The 17,149-nt window shown below is 42.1% G+C and overlaps 1 protein-coding gene across 9 annotated transcripts in view; it reads right to left on the minus strand.

Annotated features, from left to right (window-relative positions):
* The window catches only part of TEAD1 (TEA domain transcription factor 1), a 244,182-nt gene that overhangs the window by 156,551 nt on the left and 70,482 nt on the right, over positions 1 to 17,149 (minus strand). For all 9 annotated transcript variants that reach the window (XM_090264012.1, XM_090263982.1, XM_090263976.1 and 6 more), the window contains one exon: positions 13,439 to 13,694. In XM_090264012.1, the coding sequence (XP_090120138.1) occupies positions 13,439 to 13,595 (157 nt within the window). In that variant the 5' untranslated portion in view covers positions 13,596 to 13,694. The remainder of the gene's footprint in view (positions 1 to 13,438; positions 13,695 to 17,149) is intronic.

The raw sequence follows: 17,149 nt of genomic DNA on the forward strand, positions 1-17,149 counted from the left end.
TGCTTCCTAGTACATGTGGCTTACGATCCAAGTAACCCAAATAGCATCTTTCATAATCAGGATCGTATCGCCATTGCATTCTGTGTGTTGCTGTGAGACAGCAAATACAAAGGCACATCTGAGACAGAGATTGCAGTAACAGTTGAATAAACATGCAATCCGATACCTCACATATGGTATGTCATCAGCCCGATACCTTCTTCACAATCAAATATGTTTAAGGATGTGGCCACTTTATAGGTACAAATGTCTTTATCAGGACATTAACGTGCACCAAACCTCTCTCAATAAAAGCAGGAATAAACAACAATCTCTTCTAAGCTGTCACGGAAGCTACCGTGTTTGTAATAGAACCATTCATCTAAGAGACAGTTGCCAAAGCCTGTCTCAACACAATAGCAAGCAAGTCACAGAACACAGAGGCAGACCCAGGGAAGAGGGCAGGCACAGAGTGAGTAATTAGGACCTTTGTATATGGGTGGAAAAAAAAAAAAAAAACACCTCAGCTTATTAACATATGTTAACTATTACCCTGGATGCCGCAAAGCTTTGGGGTGATCAATTACATTTCCCCCAGAGCATTCTCTTTTAAGGTAGCCTAAAAGTTTCCCTGACCTTTGCAAAAGGAACAATGTCTATGGAAATTTTCAACTAATGACCAATTTAACCGGCTGTTAAGAAAAACTGTAATTCTATTTTTAAAAATTCTTAATAAACGAATGTCCTAGGCAGGAGGGCTAACTGTCACACCTTTCAGACTGTGTTCTAAGGGGCTAAGAAGGAGAAGGGAATACACTGATACAGGAAGAGGCTTTAAAGAAATATCCATACGGGCTTTGAAGAATGAATTGGATGTGAAGCATTTGAAAGAAGAGGTGGGCAGACCAAATAATCTGCAGTGTATGCGTAGCAGGTATGTATCAAGCAAATGAAACATACCCATGATTAAACCAAATGATTACAATCAAACCAGAATTTGTAGCATACCATACTTGCCAGAAATCTGTTACAGAGAATACATGGACCAAAAATACCTACCAACATTTTTTAAAGAGAGGCCCCGAACCCTCCAGGAATAAAGCATGTCAGTTCTCAACTACAAGTTAAACGATAAATACTGGCTCAGCAGAGATGAGGCGTGTTAATTCCTGTTAATTCTGGTGTGGCACTTGGCTGTGAGCATGAGGACATTGAAAGGATAGATTTGAACACTTTCCTCTATCTCTCCCATCCCTGTTTTACCATAATACATGAATGTCACAATAATGCCACTGTTAGTTCAGACAGCTGACTGACAGATTGTACTGACCAGGGCACCTGTTAAACTCCTGGACCAATGTCCTAAAACCTATAATAAGAACACCCTGTCCTGCTTCCTAGCCCCAGCACTATCACTCTGACCACCTGTCCCTGAAGATCGCTGCCCCAGCTACCCATACATGAAAGGCAGAGCTCGCTGGCATGGACGCCTCTCCCAGCACCACCCTCCTGCCCGCCACGACCCTGCAGCAGCTCCCCCTCCCCTATGAACCCTGGTGAACACACCAAAGTGAACCGGGGCAGTGTGGTTTGCTTCCTATTCTCAGGATTTTCCACATTTTTCTTTAATGAGTACTCCTTACTCAAAATCAGAGGGAAGAAAAATAAGCTTAATATAATTATTTTCCCCTCCAATTTCCAAAGTAGCACATGTTCACTATAAAAAAACTCTATTAATACAGAAACATATAACAGAAAAGGAACAAGTTGCCTATAATGCCTGTAGCAACCCCTATTTCTATGTTGTAAATTCCTTCAAATTTTTTCCTATGATCCTAACTACAGAATAAATCTATATATTTAAATTTACCAAGCTGAAGGTTCTCTAACATAGCACCTTTACTACAGAGGTCAACAGAACACTATAATAATAATAATAATAATTAGGATAATCATTATTAAAATGATCACTATGAGCACTTACTATCAATGCAATGGGATACAAATAAATAACAATAAGAAGAAATTAGAGACAGACTTTCAAGTGAAACTGCAAGGCCACAGCTACAAGGGAGCAAGGAAGTGAAGTTCTGGAACTGGAAGTCATGGGGGGGAGGGGGTTGGAGAACAGAGCCGGTTTGGGAACCCAGGGCTGTGCTGCTGAGAACACGGACGTCCGTCCACTGCCTCCTCCCCTTGGATGTCAGGGAGAGCCTACTCTGCCAGGCAACAGGTCCCCTCCACTACCATCTGTGACTCCGATCCAGACAAGTTTGCCCTGGATCTCCCCTTTCCAACCCCTCCTTTGGCAGACACCCTGAAAGGCTGGAGGGTGGGGGTCAATTCAATCCCTACATTAACCAAATATCCTTCTACCAAGGCCAGGGAAGCTCAATCCTGTGTGACAACTCCTAAACAGTCTCTCCTACATTTCTAACAGGCTGCCCTGAAATGGCTTAACCTCACAAAAGGATTCAGTTCAAAGCATTTTCTCATACATAACTGTATTTCTCTCCACATTGCTGACAGGTAGGGAGAAACATGTCGATTTCCTCACTCCGTTCTACAGATGATGGTGACAACGCACAAAGAGCTTACACGGCTGCTCAAAGATATTTCGCAAATAGGTACAACAGGCTGGGACCAGCCAAAGAATTTGGAAGATATGGAAGGTTAGAATTTTCTTGTAATCCAGTGTTTCTTCTAGTCCACCAATCTGCCACCTGCTTTCACGAGGTCCATACAATTCACTTATACCAAACTCTTTCCATTCACATCCATGAGGTCATATCCTCCACAAAGAGATTTCCCCAACATCGGTTTACTTTGGTACATTTATTTACAAATTCACACGTCACTACTGTAAACTTCAACATCAGCAATTTATCAATCTAATGCTGATGAGCCTCACGGTGCTTTCTTCCTGGGCTCCGATGGCCAAGGCCCACATTCATATCAGTTGTCCACATTTGTGGCCACACCTCGAAACTCATCACCTGAAACCTCTCCACCTCTAATCTTAGGTGCTGCCTCTCCCATGCATGACCACAACCTCCTGCTCTGCTACCACTTCTCATATAGCAGAGCCTCTGAGCACCACACATCATGACTTATCAGCCCCTCCAGCTTCACCTGGTCCCTTTTCCACACCCAGACCGGTGCAACAATGCACTCACTAGCCCCTTAGTGGATCCCAAGCCTTGACAATTGTCAAAATATGAATAAGTCCTAATCATACATAACATAATCATGCCAATGGGCTCCCCCAAGAGTAACACTCTCCACCTTATATAAAAACTAATTCCAAATGGATCATGTACTCAAATGTTAAAAAATAAAACAAAACAACTATAAGCCTTTTAGAAAAAAACATAGGAGGAAATCTTCAGCATCTAGGGCTATGGAATGAATTCTTAGACTTGACACTGAAAGTTACAATCCATAAAAGGGAAAATTAATAAATTGGATTTCATCAAAATTTAAAACTTTTATTCTATGGGAGTCCATGTGAAGAAGATGAAAAGATAAGTGAGGGACAAGGAGAAAATATCTGCAAACTATATATGTGAGAAAGGATTTGTATCTAGAATAAAGAACTCCCAAAGCTCAACAGGAAAAGTATAAATAATCCAATTAGAAAATGAGACAAAAGACACAGACATTTCACTGAAGGGAATATACAGATGGCAAATAAGCACATGAAAAGATGTTCAACATTGTTAGTTATTAGGAAAATGCAAATTAAAGCCACTTGAGATATAAACACACACCTATCAGAAATGGCTAAAATAAACAATAGTGGCAATACCAAATGCTGGTGAGGGTGCAGAGAATCTAGATTGCAGGTGAGAATATAAAATAGTACAGCTGCTCTGGAAAAGAGTTGAGCATTTAATGAAAAACTAAAGGCACAATTATGATATGACCCAGTAATTACACTCCTGGACATCTGTCCCACAGAAATGAAAACTTACATTAACACAAAACCTGCAAATAAATGGTCATAGAAACTTTATTTTAAATGGCCAAAAAGTAGAATCAGCCCAGAAGCCCTTGAACAGGTGAATAAACACACTGCAGTTCATATATACCATGGAGTACAACCCAACAATAAAAAGGAACAAAGTATTGATACATGCAGCAACATGGATAAATCTCCAGGGAATTTTGCTGAATGGAAGGAAAAAAGCCAATCCCAAGTATAACAAGTATAAAATGACCAAGTTTTAGAAATAGAGGATCAATTAATGGCTGCCAGGAGTTAGGGATAAGGTGGGGTGTGGTGGGGGAGAACAGGATAGAGTCCAGTCTGGGTATGAAAAGATAACCCCAGGGATCCTTGAGGTATCGGGACTCTTCTATATCCTCACTGTGGTGGTGGATACCTAACCTACAAAGGTGACACCATTGTATAGAACTTAAAATACACACACATACATATACACACAAGAGCCCAAGTAGAACTAGGAAATGTGATTTACTCACCCCTTCCATCTGGATCCCATTCCCCCACAATATCTCTATTAAGCTTACTCTACTTTTTCAAAAGTCCATCGTTGGGCCCTCCCTGGGCCCTCCACCCAACTGATTATGCATCAGAGTAAAAAAAGCCTCACTCCCTTTGAAGCCTCTCCTGGGTTTTCTTCCATCAAACATATCCTCAATTCATAAATTTTTCTCCCCTACTAACCAAATGGCCAACTCTCTCCCTTGTTCTTAAGTAAGTCTTCCTTTAACTTTTTATGTCCTTCAAGATACTATCTCATGGCTCCCCCCCTGCGTCGCCAAATCTCTCCACAGAGTGGGTCATAGTAATGTCCTGTCTCAGTACAGAGGGGGCATACACTGAATAATGTAGTCCACTTCCTGCACTCAAACCCTGTAAATACTGCTTCAAATGTTGGTCTCATTCTCTCCTCATCTGTTTCTTCTACCAATCTAAAAACATGGTCCTGTCCTCTTGGATTCAGCCTGTAGCCCAGCCCAGTGGCTCTCAAACCAGGCTGACCACGCAAACTACCCACAGAGCTTTTAGAAATACAAATTCCCAGACCATACGTACTCCCAGAGATTCTGATTCAAATGGTTTGTGTCTGTTTTGTTTTGTCTTTTCTAAGCTTATCAGAAGCTTCTACTGATGACAGTCAGGGTTGGAAACCACTGATAGCATGTTCCTTCTTCTTAAAAAGGCACTCTCTTTACTTTCCCCACTACTACAGACATGCCATTTAAAACCTATGCCAGTTTTACCACAAGACATTTTGAGTCTGTACTTCACAGGCCATTATCACCCACTCCCACAGGTTCAGGGACCACTTCTCTGAAGGTGAACCCCAAACTACCCCTGCAACTTCAACAGGTAACCTTCATCTGGATGGCGACCCAGCACCTCCAGCACATGTCAAAACTCAACTCCTCATTCCTTTCCTCTCTACAAACCTGCTTCACCTGTCTCCACTCCCCATTTCATTTAATAGTCCCACCATCCTCCCTATTACCCAGAAGCAGAACCCTGAAATCATCTTCAACTCCTCCTTCTCTTTCACAAATTGTATTTAGTCAGCCAGTCCAGTCGGTTCTATCTCTGAAACTTCCTCACCAACACTGCCAGTATCTTGGTTTAGGTCGCGTCCTTTCCCACTGGACTACTGCAATAGCCATCTAACTTGTCTTCACGCCTTCAGAGCTGGCTTTGTAAAACACTGAGTCACAGCTGTCTCCTAAAAAAGAATGTAATGGCTTCCCTTTGTCCTCAGAATGAGCACCAGACACCGCAGGGAGGCGGCATTCAAGGCCCTCCAGGATGCAGTACCAGCCCACATTTCCAGGTGTGTTTACCCTACAGGACACACCCTCGTTTCTGAGGGCACCAGAGCTGTGTCCTTTTGAACTCTGTGCTCTTACCACACTGTTCCCTTAGGCTTGAATGCCTTTCCCTTCTCTCTACTACTACCCATAGTAGCAAGTCTGAATCTGCGCTCCAGAAATCACCTGAAGTTTTATGCAACAATCTTGTAACTACGCACAAATATGCATTGTTCTGCAGAAAAGATCCACAACTTTCTATATATTCTCAAACAGGTCTATATCCAAGGTGAGTTTTAAAAGACAAAAAACCAAAAACCTTTTAGTGGATTTTTCCCATTATTCAAAGTTAGCTCAGATAAGTCTATCTTCCTGACTCTCTTCCACTCTCTTGAATTCTTGAATAGTCATGTGCATTACCCAATCATAAATAATCTCACTTTGCATTGCCCTACCACTGAGCTCTGTATATCTCGAGTGCAGAATGTGCTGTACTTCCTTAAGTGTCAGAGTTGTAGTTAGTGTACTGACTTGGTTTCAAATGTCAGCTCCACCACTTATTTACTGCGTGACCCTGAGAAAGTTAACTTGACTTGGAGGACCTCAACTTCCTCAGCTGTAAAATGGGGATAATCACAGTACCTATATCATTGGGTTGTTATTAGAAATAAACAGATAACACATTCTAAAGCAAAGAGAAAATTACTAGCAAATATGACTGGTCAAACATGTCGAGTATTTTCATTATTTTTATCTGTTGTCCCCACTGCAGTCAAAGCACAGTGCAGGCCTTCGATGAATAATGTATGAATTTGTGTATTTTTCAATCCCAGGGCTCATACACTGCCACAGCAAAGCTGCTGGAAAGCATAACTGGGTAATAATTTAACATCCTTTCCTCTTTTTCCGTATGAGCAATTCTTGAGCCATCCTAATTAGCTATTCCCTTTTAACCCAGATTGCACACGGACTCTCACCTTTTGTATAAATCTGTGTGGCCCCCACACATTCAACTTCCCAATCAAAATGCTGATGACATTGGTTTTGCTATTCTCACAGGAACCAAACTATTTCTAAATCACTTATCAATCGTCTGTGCTTAGGATTCCAGAATTAACCCTTATTCTATTACTGTGCCTATTTGGGAAAAAAATCTCTCCTATCTCTTGAGCTAATACTTTCAGACAGACAGCAAAAACTAGGGTTTCTTCTTTCTCTTCTAGAAAGACCATTAAATATACTATCATCTTTCTCTTTCTTCCTTTCTTCCCAGCCAGTTCCTCCAACAGTAGAGGCCCTGGGGCTTAAAGGCTTAATTACCTTCTTTTGTTTTAACCAACAACTCATGTATTCACATATTTGAGAAACATCACCGACACTTTTCTGTCTCCCAAGACAGCAGGATGGGGTCTCTGTCATACGGAGCTTCCAGCCTGTTCTAAGGGTATTTGTGCTTCCTAGTTCTGGCCAATGCACTTGAAATAATGCCCTGAAACACAGGTCACACTAAAAGAGGAAATCAATGATGCCACATGATGTTCAGATGTAGAAATGGAAAGAACACTCCAGCTCAGGCCCCAAGGGGCACTTTCCCCTTGAACTGTGTAGCCATTTCTACATAAGGGCCTCTAGGACCTCCACAGACATAGACCACCTTCCTGATCTTCAAAGGTATGTTATGAAAGTCCACTGTCTTACAAAGGGACAACCCTGCATTTTTTTGATCAGTTATCCAGATCAGATTTCAGTCTCTTTGCTACACTGATTAACTAGAGCACACTCAATCTGCTTGTCTGCACTCATTCTGCTGCTCCCTTGTCTGTTCTGGAACCACTTCGTTAAAATAGCCCCCTTTCCTCTTCGGTCTTGTGTTTGTATGAAGTAAGCAAAGGGGCAATCCCGAGTCCTGTGCTTCCCTGGCTGGCAGGTCTCGCGACAGCAATCAGGGAAGGCTGGCCCTGAGATGTCTTCCTCCTCACCTTCTCTGGACCTCAGAACTCAGCTGTCTGGGGCCAACCAGTAGATCTGGTGTCCCAGCAAGAAAAGGGGCATCCCTGGAGCTGTGCCAAAGCAAGGACCTGAAGACATCTGCTCAGAAAAAGGAGAAAATCATTGTCCAGCAATTGTTCTGCCGAGGCTGCCTGTAGGATCCTAGGGCACCAGAATCTTCCAGACATCTTTCTGGCCACCATCAGGGCCAGCCTTGTGATCTAGGATCCTCCTGCTGTGTTATTTGAGAAGCTTTCTTCCTGCCAGCAATTGGGCCAGGTGCCCTGGACATCTGTGGCCAAGAACAGCCTGCAAAAGGCTAAGTAGAAGGTGACCATCTTCAAAGGGCCCTCAGACTTCCCAGAAAGCTCTGGCACACAGCCCTGACCTCAGGTCAGTGTTTCCTGCAAATGAACTTGTGATGGCTCCATGAGGGCAGGGGCCATGTCTGTCTAGCTGACTGTTGTATCCTTGACAACCCTTAGCACAGGGCTGAAATACAGGCGGCGCTCAATACTTACTTGCTGAATTAATGTTTAATGACCTCCACACCGAGGAAGGAATGAAAACACAGTGGAAAGAGCCCAGATTTTGGAGTCAGACAACCCTGGATTTGCAACTTTCTAGCTCTGCCATTTATACCGGTAATGGGCAAGCCATTTTACCCGCCTTACCCTCGGCTTCCTCACCTACAAGGTGGGGATCCAAATACCCACCTCAAAATGGTGTTGGGAGCATTAGATGGAAATTGTATATAACCCAGCACATGGCAGAGATCACTTGTTTTTAGTTCATAAACACTTTTATAGCTCTCACTGTATACCAGATATTGTTCTGACATGAGAGGGGAGATCCTAGGTCAGAATTCGTTTTAATTCTTCTAATAATCCACTGAAATAAGATTTATTTAAATCCCTTTTGCAATAAGAAAATGAAGGCACACAAAAGAAAAGCAATTTTCCCAAAGTCTGATATCAACAAATGGCAGAGCTAGGATTCATATCAATTTCAAAGGCCAAACCTTGAAGTGCTATGCTCTTCTGTCTCTGAAGAAAGTAATCAATGAATGTTAGCTTCTGTCCCTACCCTGGTTTGATTATGGGAGATATGTGACTTCATAGCCAGACTAGTGTTTTCAGTTGCCACAGACACACATCAAGGCATTCCCGTGGTTCGCCGTTTTGTTCCATCTGGCTTTAAACTAAGGTCTGCTCCTGTGAAACTCAATTCCAGACAATTGCTAATCAAGAACTTTTCTCCCATCTTGTGCTCTTGTTATCTCCTCTACAACTTTCTAGCAGAGAGATACACAGCTGTGTAAAAATAAGGAAAGGAAATATACATATCAATACCAAAAGAATAAACAATCCAATTTAAAAACAGGCAAAGGACGTGAATAGATATTTCTCCAGAGGACATACAGATGGCCAACAGACATATGAAAAGATGTTCAATGTCAATAGTCATCAGAGAAATGCAAATTAAAGCTACAGTGAAGTATCACCTCACACCTGCCAGAATAGTTATCATCAATAAATCAACAAACAAGTGTTGGTGAGGATGTGGAGAAAAGGGAATCCTAGTCCTAGTGCACCGTTGGTAGGAATGCAGACTGGTGCAGCCACTATGGAAAGCAGTATGGAGTTATCTCAGAAAATTTAAAATGGAACTGCCTTATGACCCAGCAGTTCCACTTCTGGAAATATATCTGAAGAAACTCAAAACACTAATTTGAAAGAATATAAGCATCCCTATGTGCATTGCAGCACTATTTATAATAGCCAAGGTTTGGAAGCAGCCCAAGTGCCCATCAGCAGATGAGTGGATAAAGAAAACTATGGGTACATTTATACAATGGAATACTACTCGGACATAAAAAAGAAAACCTTACCTTTTGTGACAGCATGAAAGGACCTGGAGAGTATTACGCTAAGTGAAATAAACCAGTCAGAGAAAGACAAACACCATATGATTTCACTTAAATGAGAAATCTAATGAAAAATAAGTAAATAAAATATAAACAGACTTATAGATACAGAGAACAGACTGACAATTTTCAGAGGGGAGAGGAGCAGGCCGCTAGGTTACAAAGGTCAAGGAATTAAGCAAAAAAAAAAAGAAAAAAATCCTCACAGATACAGACAACAGTATGGTGATTATCACGGGGAAAGATGGGCAGGGTGAGGTAGAAGAGGGTAAAAGGTAACATAAGGAGACTTGACTTTGGGTGGCAAACACACAATACGATATATATATATATACAGATGCTATATTATAGAATTGTATAATTGAAACCTATATAATTTTATTAACCAATGTCACCCCAATAAATTCAATAAAAAATTCTTTCAGAAGAAAGAAAAGAAAAGAAAAATGCAGAGAGAGAATGAGTATGCAAACTCTCAGGAACTAAGTAAAAGAGGTCTCATCCTCCTTCTAATTATCCCTAAGAACAACTGTCTACACATATGGTGCCCAAGACAGAAGTAATTCATCCACATGAAGACCAACCATAGAAAGTCTCAGCTTCCCCACAGAACTCGGGAGCAGAGAAGGAAGTAAGCCATCTCTCTGATGGCCCAAAGCTCATCATAAAGAAAGCTTTCTGTTCTTCCCCAATATAAGATTGCATTTGCCCTACTGACAATCACAGGGGAAATTTCATTACCAAAATAAATCAGTACTGCACTTGACCTTGCTTTTCTCATGGCTCAGGATTAGTGATATCACAATGCACTCTACAAATGCTCAGAAATATCAAAATAACCCCCTCAAGTCAAAAAAACTTGGTATTTCACTAAAAGGCATTACATTATTTTGATTTTACTCCATGGAACCAGAATGTTTTCAATGTTATCATTTGCAAACTGCTTAAGAGAGAAAGTATGCATTTTGGACCTTAAGAAACCTCAACTCCTGGTCTGGTTTGTGTCCTGATTCACTTAGGGTAAGATGGGGAACAGGCTGCAAGCCAAGGAACAGTAGCTCTGGCCCACACTGCTCACATGACTCAGTCCCCAAGTGGCTGGGGCCTCATTGTGAAGGCTCTCAACTCAACCTTTTCTCATCCTCAAAGTCATAAGCAGGTCACAGGCAGCTCCAGGGCACCTGAGGCAGTTCTTCTTAAGGGGTACAGTCTCTATTTTCCATGGCCCAGCTAACTAGCATATTTCCTTCCAAAGCAGTAGTAGAAGCAGAGCGCCTCTGTATGGAGAGTAAGCTCAGGGGAGATGTTTTCTCTCCACAGCAGCTGCTTGGAGTTAGGTGACTTTAGGGCCACTGCAGCCAATGCCCAGATCAGGACATATGACCCTTCAGTTATAATTCCTAATGCTGCTTGCTCAAAAAAGATGGCCCTATTTTTAAATTCCGGTGGTCATCAATATAGTCAGTAAATGTAAGGCTGATTTAAGAGAAAAAGGAACTATCCATTAAGAGCATGTACTCTCAGGGAGCTCTCAGATTCTGATGACTGTGGGTATTAAAGACATGCTCTCACAACTAGCGCCACGTTTGTCAATGAACCGATCACTCTTACTGAGGTGCTAGTCACAAAATCACATCATCATAAAATGGAAAAGTGCCAAGGGCCCATGGACATCATCTACTTTACCCTCTTTTTTAACAGGGGATAAAAACTGAGACACAGACCAAAGGTAGGATTGTTCGAATTCACTGTTCATAGATGACTCAAATCCAAAGCTTCTCAGAGTTCTATTTCCTAGCCAGCTGCATCTGACATCCAATTATCAACAAGAGCTCTTACACAATTATTTACACACACACACACACACACACACATATATATATATATATATGTGTGTGTGTGTGTATATATATTTATGATGAAGTTATAAGCAAACTGGTTAAATCTACCATGGCTGCTACCCAAGAAGTACACTCAATGGACAAAACAAAACTGAAATTGAAAGATTAACTTTAGCTTTGAATTATGTTCTCAGCCCTGAAAGCTAAGGGGACAGTGCCTTTCCTTGTATTCCCTGTGAGAAATCAAGGGATATAGGTATTCCCCACCAGGATTTCCAATACTAGGCCAGCATTTTAGGTTGCAACAACTCCTGGGTAAACAAATGGGAGTTGTACAAGGTAAAGTGGCCTGAAGCCACTCTCACTACTCGAAATAAAATCAGTGTCAAAGAAGGCTTGAAGATTAAAGTGCTTTTCTCCGCTTTTAAAAGGGAGACGTTACGCTTTTAGGCATAAAGACGAGACCCTGAAAGCAAATACAGGCGAGGACAAGTAGCCCAGGAAAGATACAAACACATGGAAAATTAAAGGCCCTGAAACTTTCTACCCACAGAAGCTCAGGTGTTTCATCCTGACCATTTCAGCAGACCCAAAGAAACTTCTCTGGCTACAATGGATCATATGAGAGCATAAAACAAATGCTTTAGGTTTGGGTTCCCTCTCTCTCCCATGTGTGTGACACAGACAGGCTTAGAGACTTCAGTGCTGCAGAAAGCAAAATTTTCCCTGTTTCCATTACATCATCGGGGGGGGGGGGGGGCGGGCACAGCTGGTGGCAGCTGCACCACCATCTGCTTTCTCCTCAGTAGTGTGTGCTAGTTTGAACTCCAGCCTCCTATGGCTTCTGACAGAGGAGGCACAGTATTAAAGGTACAACACCCTATTATGAACAAGCTTTCAAATTATTTAGAAATAAATCACTTGTGATAAGTTAACAACCTCAGTTAGGCTGATGCTAAGCCAGTTCTCTTTGAGTTTAGGTTATCTGTTTGCATCTCTTTACACTCAGCTATAGTACAAACTCTGTCAACTCAATGTACCCAATTAGACAAGCAGAATATACAAGCAACCATATGCCATCTGCTTCCCAAAAGGTAAGCAGCCAAAAAGTACAGGTCTGCAGCTGAAAGCTTTAGTGGAAGAAATGGGAAATACCCAAACCTAGCATACAAACTCCAGACTTCGGCACCCCAAGCCATCTGGTCAACCAGTCTTGCCCTCTTGGACACTCATAGTTTCCTTCAGAACACACTGCCTGGCATCCCCATCTAGAAGGGCAGATGGGTGAGAATAGCCTGAGAGAAAGAGTTAATGCCTTGACTGCCATTCAACTGCAAACTGGCAACAAAGCAGCAAATTGGTGGTTTAGGGGTCTGATTAAGCCATGTACATGTGCTATCTAGCCTATAAAGAGTTATATTTTTTTTAAAGTGCTGACTTTTATAAATGAGATTTCCTATGTAAACATCTAGATTTCTAGCTCTTGCTGGGGAAAAAGAAAATTAAGAGATTTGGCAGCACCAGGCCCCAATTTCAGTTATCTGGAGCTCAGCAGCCATGCTTTCTTTCCACTGGGCATGCATTCTGAAGAACCAGTCCTCTCACTGGTGTCTGCAAATGCCATTGCAACTGTCTGTGCTTCTACCAGGACCTTGAGAGCTTTTGATATAATGCCACTGAGCTTGGAGAAGAAGAAACCCTCAGGGAATGATTTCCCAACGGTCTTTTACTGATTTTCCTCTTTAGCTGAGATTTAATCCTTTGGATAACCAACTAAAATTCTATAAAGGTCATTCAACACAATATAATGAACAAATCTACATAGAAGGCTAACTACAATGATCCTTTACTACAAAAGCAGGTTGCAGAGTTTCAAGGAGCATTCCAGACCACTTACCATACATCTTGCCTTCGTCTGATAAGATGATTTTCCTCCTTCCACATGGTGGATAGATAGCCAAGGCTTCCTGAAAGCTCTGCTCAATGTCAGGACTCCAGACCCCTTCAGCATCGTTGTCAATCGGCTTATCTGCAGAGTCACTCATCCTTTCCATGTTTTCGGCAGGGCTCTCGCTGCCGCTCCAGCTGCTGGGCTCAATTTTGGCGGTTGGATTTTCCAAGCCGAAGCCTGGAGCCTTTTCAAGAAAATAAACCTAAGAGAGAAATCAAAAGACAGTGTGATAAGGACGAGGTAACCACCAACATACTGCTCTTGCTGGTTTCATTGCACATTCTTCAGTTGGCAGCTTTACTTGGAGAATAACTTCTTGTAGAAAATACAGAATTTTGAGATCCAAGTGGTTTTTCTTTATACATTCATGTTAGGCACTCAATACAGAATGCCGTGGCAGACAGAAGCTGTATAATCTTCACGGATGAGAGGAAGTTTCCATCCAAGAACAGTACTCACTCTGAGCTGCAAGTTCACAGCGAACCATGCAAAACTATTTACAAATGCCTACTACCTACCAGGGGCACTTCGCTCAAATGATAATCAAATCTCTATAGTAGAGCAATTTTGTTTAAAAGAAAAAAAGGTAAAACAAAAAATGTCTGTCCTTACTGTGGCAATTGACATAATAACTGAAAGTTAAACCATCCTAATATTTGTCACTGAGCTCACCAAGATGCAAGATGGTGGCAGGATGGAAGAAGAAAGATTATTTTGTTATCACAAATATTCACTCTACTATGAGGGCAATGACAACTGACCTGGACCTGTTGTCCATAGCATTTCTCTGTGGGACTTTGATCCTGTACAGTCAGGTCACTTTGCCACTCTCGGCTTCTAGAGTGTAACCTTGAAGCAGGGACCAAGTTGTCCACATTCCTGCCTTCCCTGCAACAGCTACAAGTGGCCAGCACATTTACAGAAAGGAATGTTTTACACATACATGGGCACTTCATCTGGTAGCTACTCGGAATTCCTAATCATAAGAAAACCATGGGGAAGACTTTCATTTGTTTGTAGTGCTGAAGATTATAGAACCAAAAGAAATCTTCCTCAAAAATTTATTCTCCTTAAATTATGCATGAAACCTATGGTCTTAAAGGGATAAGCTTTCCAAACGAGTGTCAAACTGGCACAAACACCAATGTGAAAATGATCTAATCCAGTATCCCCTGCTGTCCACACACTAACATATCAATATTCCTTTGTTGCAAAGGCAACAGATCATTAATTCGAAGGCTTCCCCCAAAAGAAAGAATTACTCCTGGGGACTAATCGAAAAAGGGCGACCCAGGGCCTCAGTGGAGAGAGCTTAGTGGGACCACCTTTACCTCTTGCCTTCTGTCCGATCAAGTTCATGCAACAGTACAGCACAGGCAGCCAGGAAGGAGGAAGGGGCTGGCAGTCCCGCCAGGCACCAGGGCTGCTCAGTGCTCCAGGGCAAGTCACCTGAGAGCAAGGGGCCTGTCTTCTTTCCTTCTTCCCTCCCAATTGTTCCCCTTTCCTCTGCCCTCCCCCGCTGGTATATATCAACAGATCCCAGGTGCAGAAACTCTGAGGCACAAGAGCATTACACAATTAATGGTATAACTAGTGGGTGATTTTGACTTTGTACCCTGACAGTTTTTTGGATTTGGCAGCACCTGGATAAAAGAAACCCCCAGGTTGTCTGCCTTTAAATGTTGCCACAAATCCATCATTCAAAGACCTTGTCTGCAAAATATTTACTACTTCTTACCAACACATGTACAGTGACACAGAACTTTAAAACCTGCCAAATGTTGAGGTATAAGTTATGCCACAAGAAAGGGTTTTATGATTGACCCCCAGATGAACTCTTCAATGCCTGCAGTATGGGCCTTTTGAATTCTCAAATTATTACATTTTTTGTTGGAATCTAAGAGTCTTATAAAATTCAAGCTGAGCTGTATGCTCCCCTAGAGTCTGTTCTAGCTCCAAAGCAGTTTATTGGAGAAATTATGAGAATACGAGTGAACGCTTTGAGCAATGGCTAGTCCACTATCTCCCTCTCCACTTCACCCCCCAAAAACAAAACAAAAAACAAAACAATAGACACACTAAAGCACAGGACAGCGCTTGAGCTCTGGGCAGCTCAGAGCAGTATGAATTCACCCCAGGGTGCCACATCTTAAGGTAAACAGTGGATGTGCCTAGCATGCAACCGCTATGGTAGAGGGAGGGAATCCAGGACAGTGAGAGTCAGCTGAAGGGATCAGGGGAGGTTTATCTACATAAAAAGAAAATTACCGTATAACTGAGAGCCTCAGAGTCTTCAGACCAGAACACACCAACACCCCCCAAATCCAATGCTTGAATTCCCCAGTAACACTTCTCAACTGGTCATACAGTCTATGCTTGAACATCACCAATGACAAGGAACCCACTACCTCCCCAAAACCACCTCCTTTGCACTGACATGTTGAAATTCTTCCATCTATTAAGATAAAACCCATGTCCAGGTTAACTTCTACACTAACCCATCCCTTGCAGAAGCAAATCTCCTACCAAAACACCCATTTATATAAGACAGGAGCAGCCCCTGGGTTCCTGATTATGTCCTAGACTAGACAAATTCACATCATACCTGGCTCAGCTCTCATGAACACAACCCAGTTTGTCCAGAGCCCTCACTCAATAAATGGCACTCAGAGATTGACTAAGATCCATAAAACGCCTAAGCTCCCATACTCAAGTGCCATTCCTGAATTCTCTTCTCTAGTACAATTGGTTTAGGAGCTAAAAGCAGATTATATTTATTCATATTAAATTCCATTATTTTAGCCTAAACCCATGGCTCAAAGCTGGTCAGATCTTTTTGAATCATAATTGTCAAGTTTAGCGTTCTTAGACACTGAACATCCTCTGTAGAGCTATCTGTCACATGGAGAGGATACTGACCAATTCTGTAGAAGTTCTAAGATGATTCTGGCTCAACAGGAGAAACAAGTTTCTGCTAATAGAACTACTCAGCAAGGGGTGGGCTGCCTTAAAGACAGACGGCAGAGTCTTCCAGACTACCCCTTGAAGTTACCTTTAAAACTAGGAGTCACATGTTCTTGGTTGTTTGGGGGAATGCAGAATTAGCATTAATTGATCCAACCACTTAGTAAGCACAGGCACTGCTCTAAATACTCACATGTTTTTATTCATTTACTGCAAAGGGAAGAACTCTGTGTCCAGGCTCTTGCCATTTGGTCAACTGGAGCTCAGCAAGATGGAATTACCTACTCTGGACAAGGGCCAGATACATAATCCACAGAGTTACACAGGCCCTTAGTTTTACAACCCAACTGTAAGATGAGACCCTGTATGGGCAGAGAGTTTCCAATCATAAGACTGGGGCTGGCTGAGAAAAGCTCCCCATACTAGATACTGAAATAACCATTCTGGCATTCCATCCCTCAGGTCCCTTCCAGCCTAGCTCAAAATCCACCTCATCCTGGAAACTGTCCTTGTGTCTAGTGGCTCAGAGTATCAGCCACACATTAGGAGTGTCCTGAAAGTGTGTGGCATTGGTTTCCAAATACATAGCAAGAATTACCTGCTTATTGTAAACAATAAGACCTAATCATGTGAATTATGCATAGAATATCTGTGCCTGTAGAGCTCACATCCTCACCTCCTCATCCTTCCTTT

This window comes from Furipterus horrens, unplaced genomic scaffold, assembly GCF_987537825.1.
Source record: "Furipterus horrens unplaced genomic scaffold, mFurHor1.1.pri manual_scaffold_2, whole genome shotgun sequence".
NCBI classification, from domain to species: Eukaryota; Metazoa; Chordata; class Mammalia; order Chiroptera; family Furipteridae; genus Furipterus; species Furipterus horrens.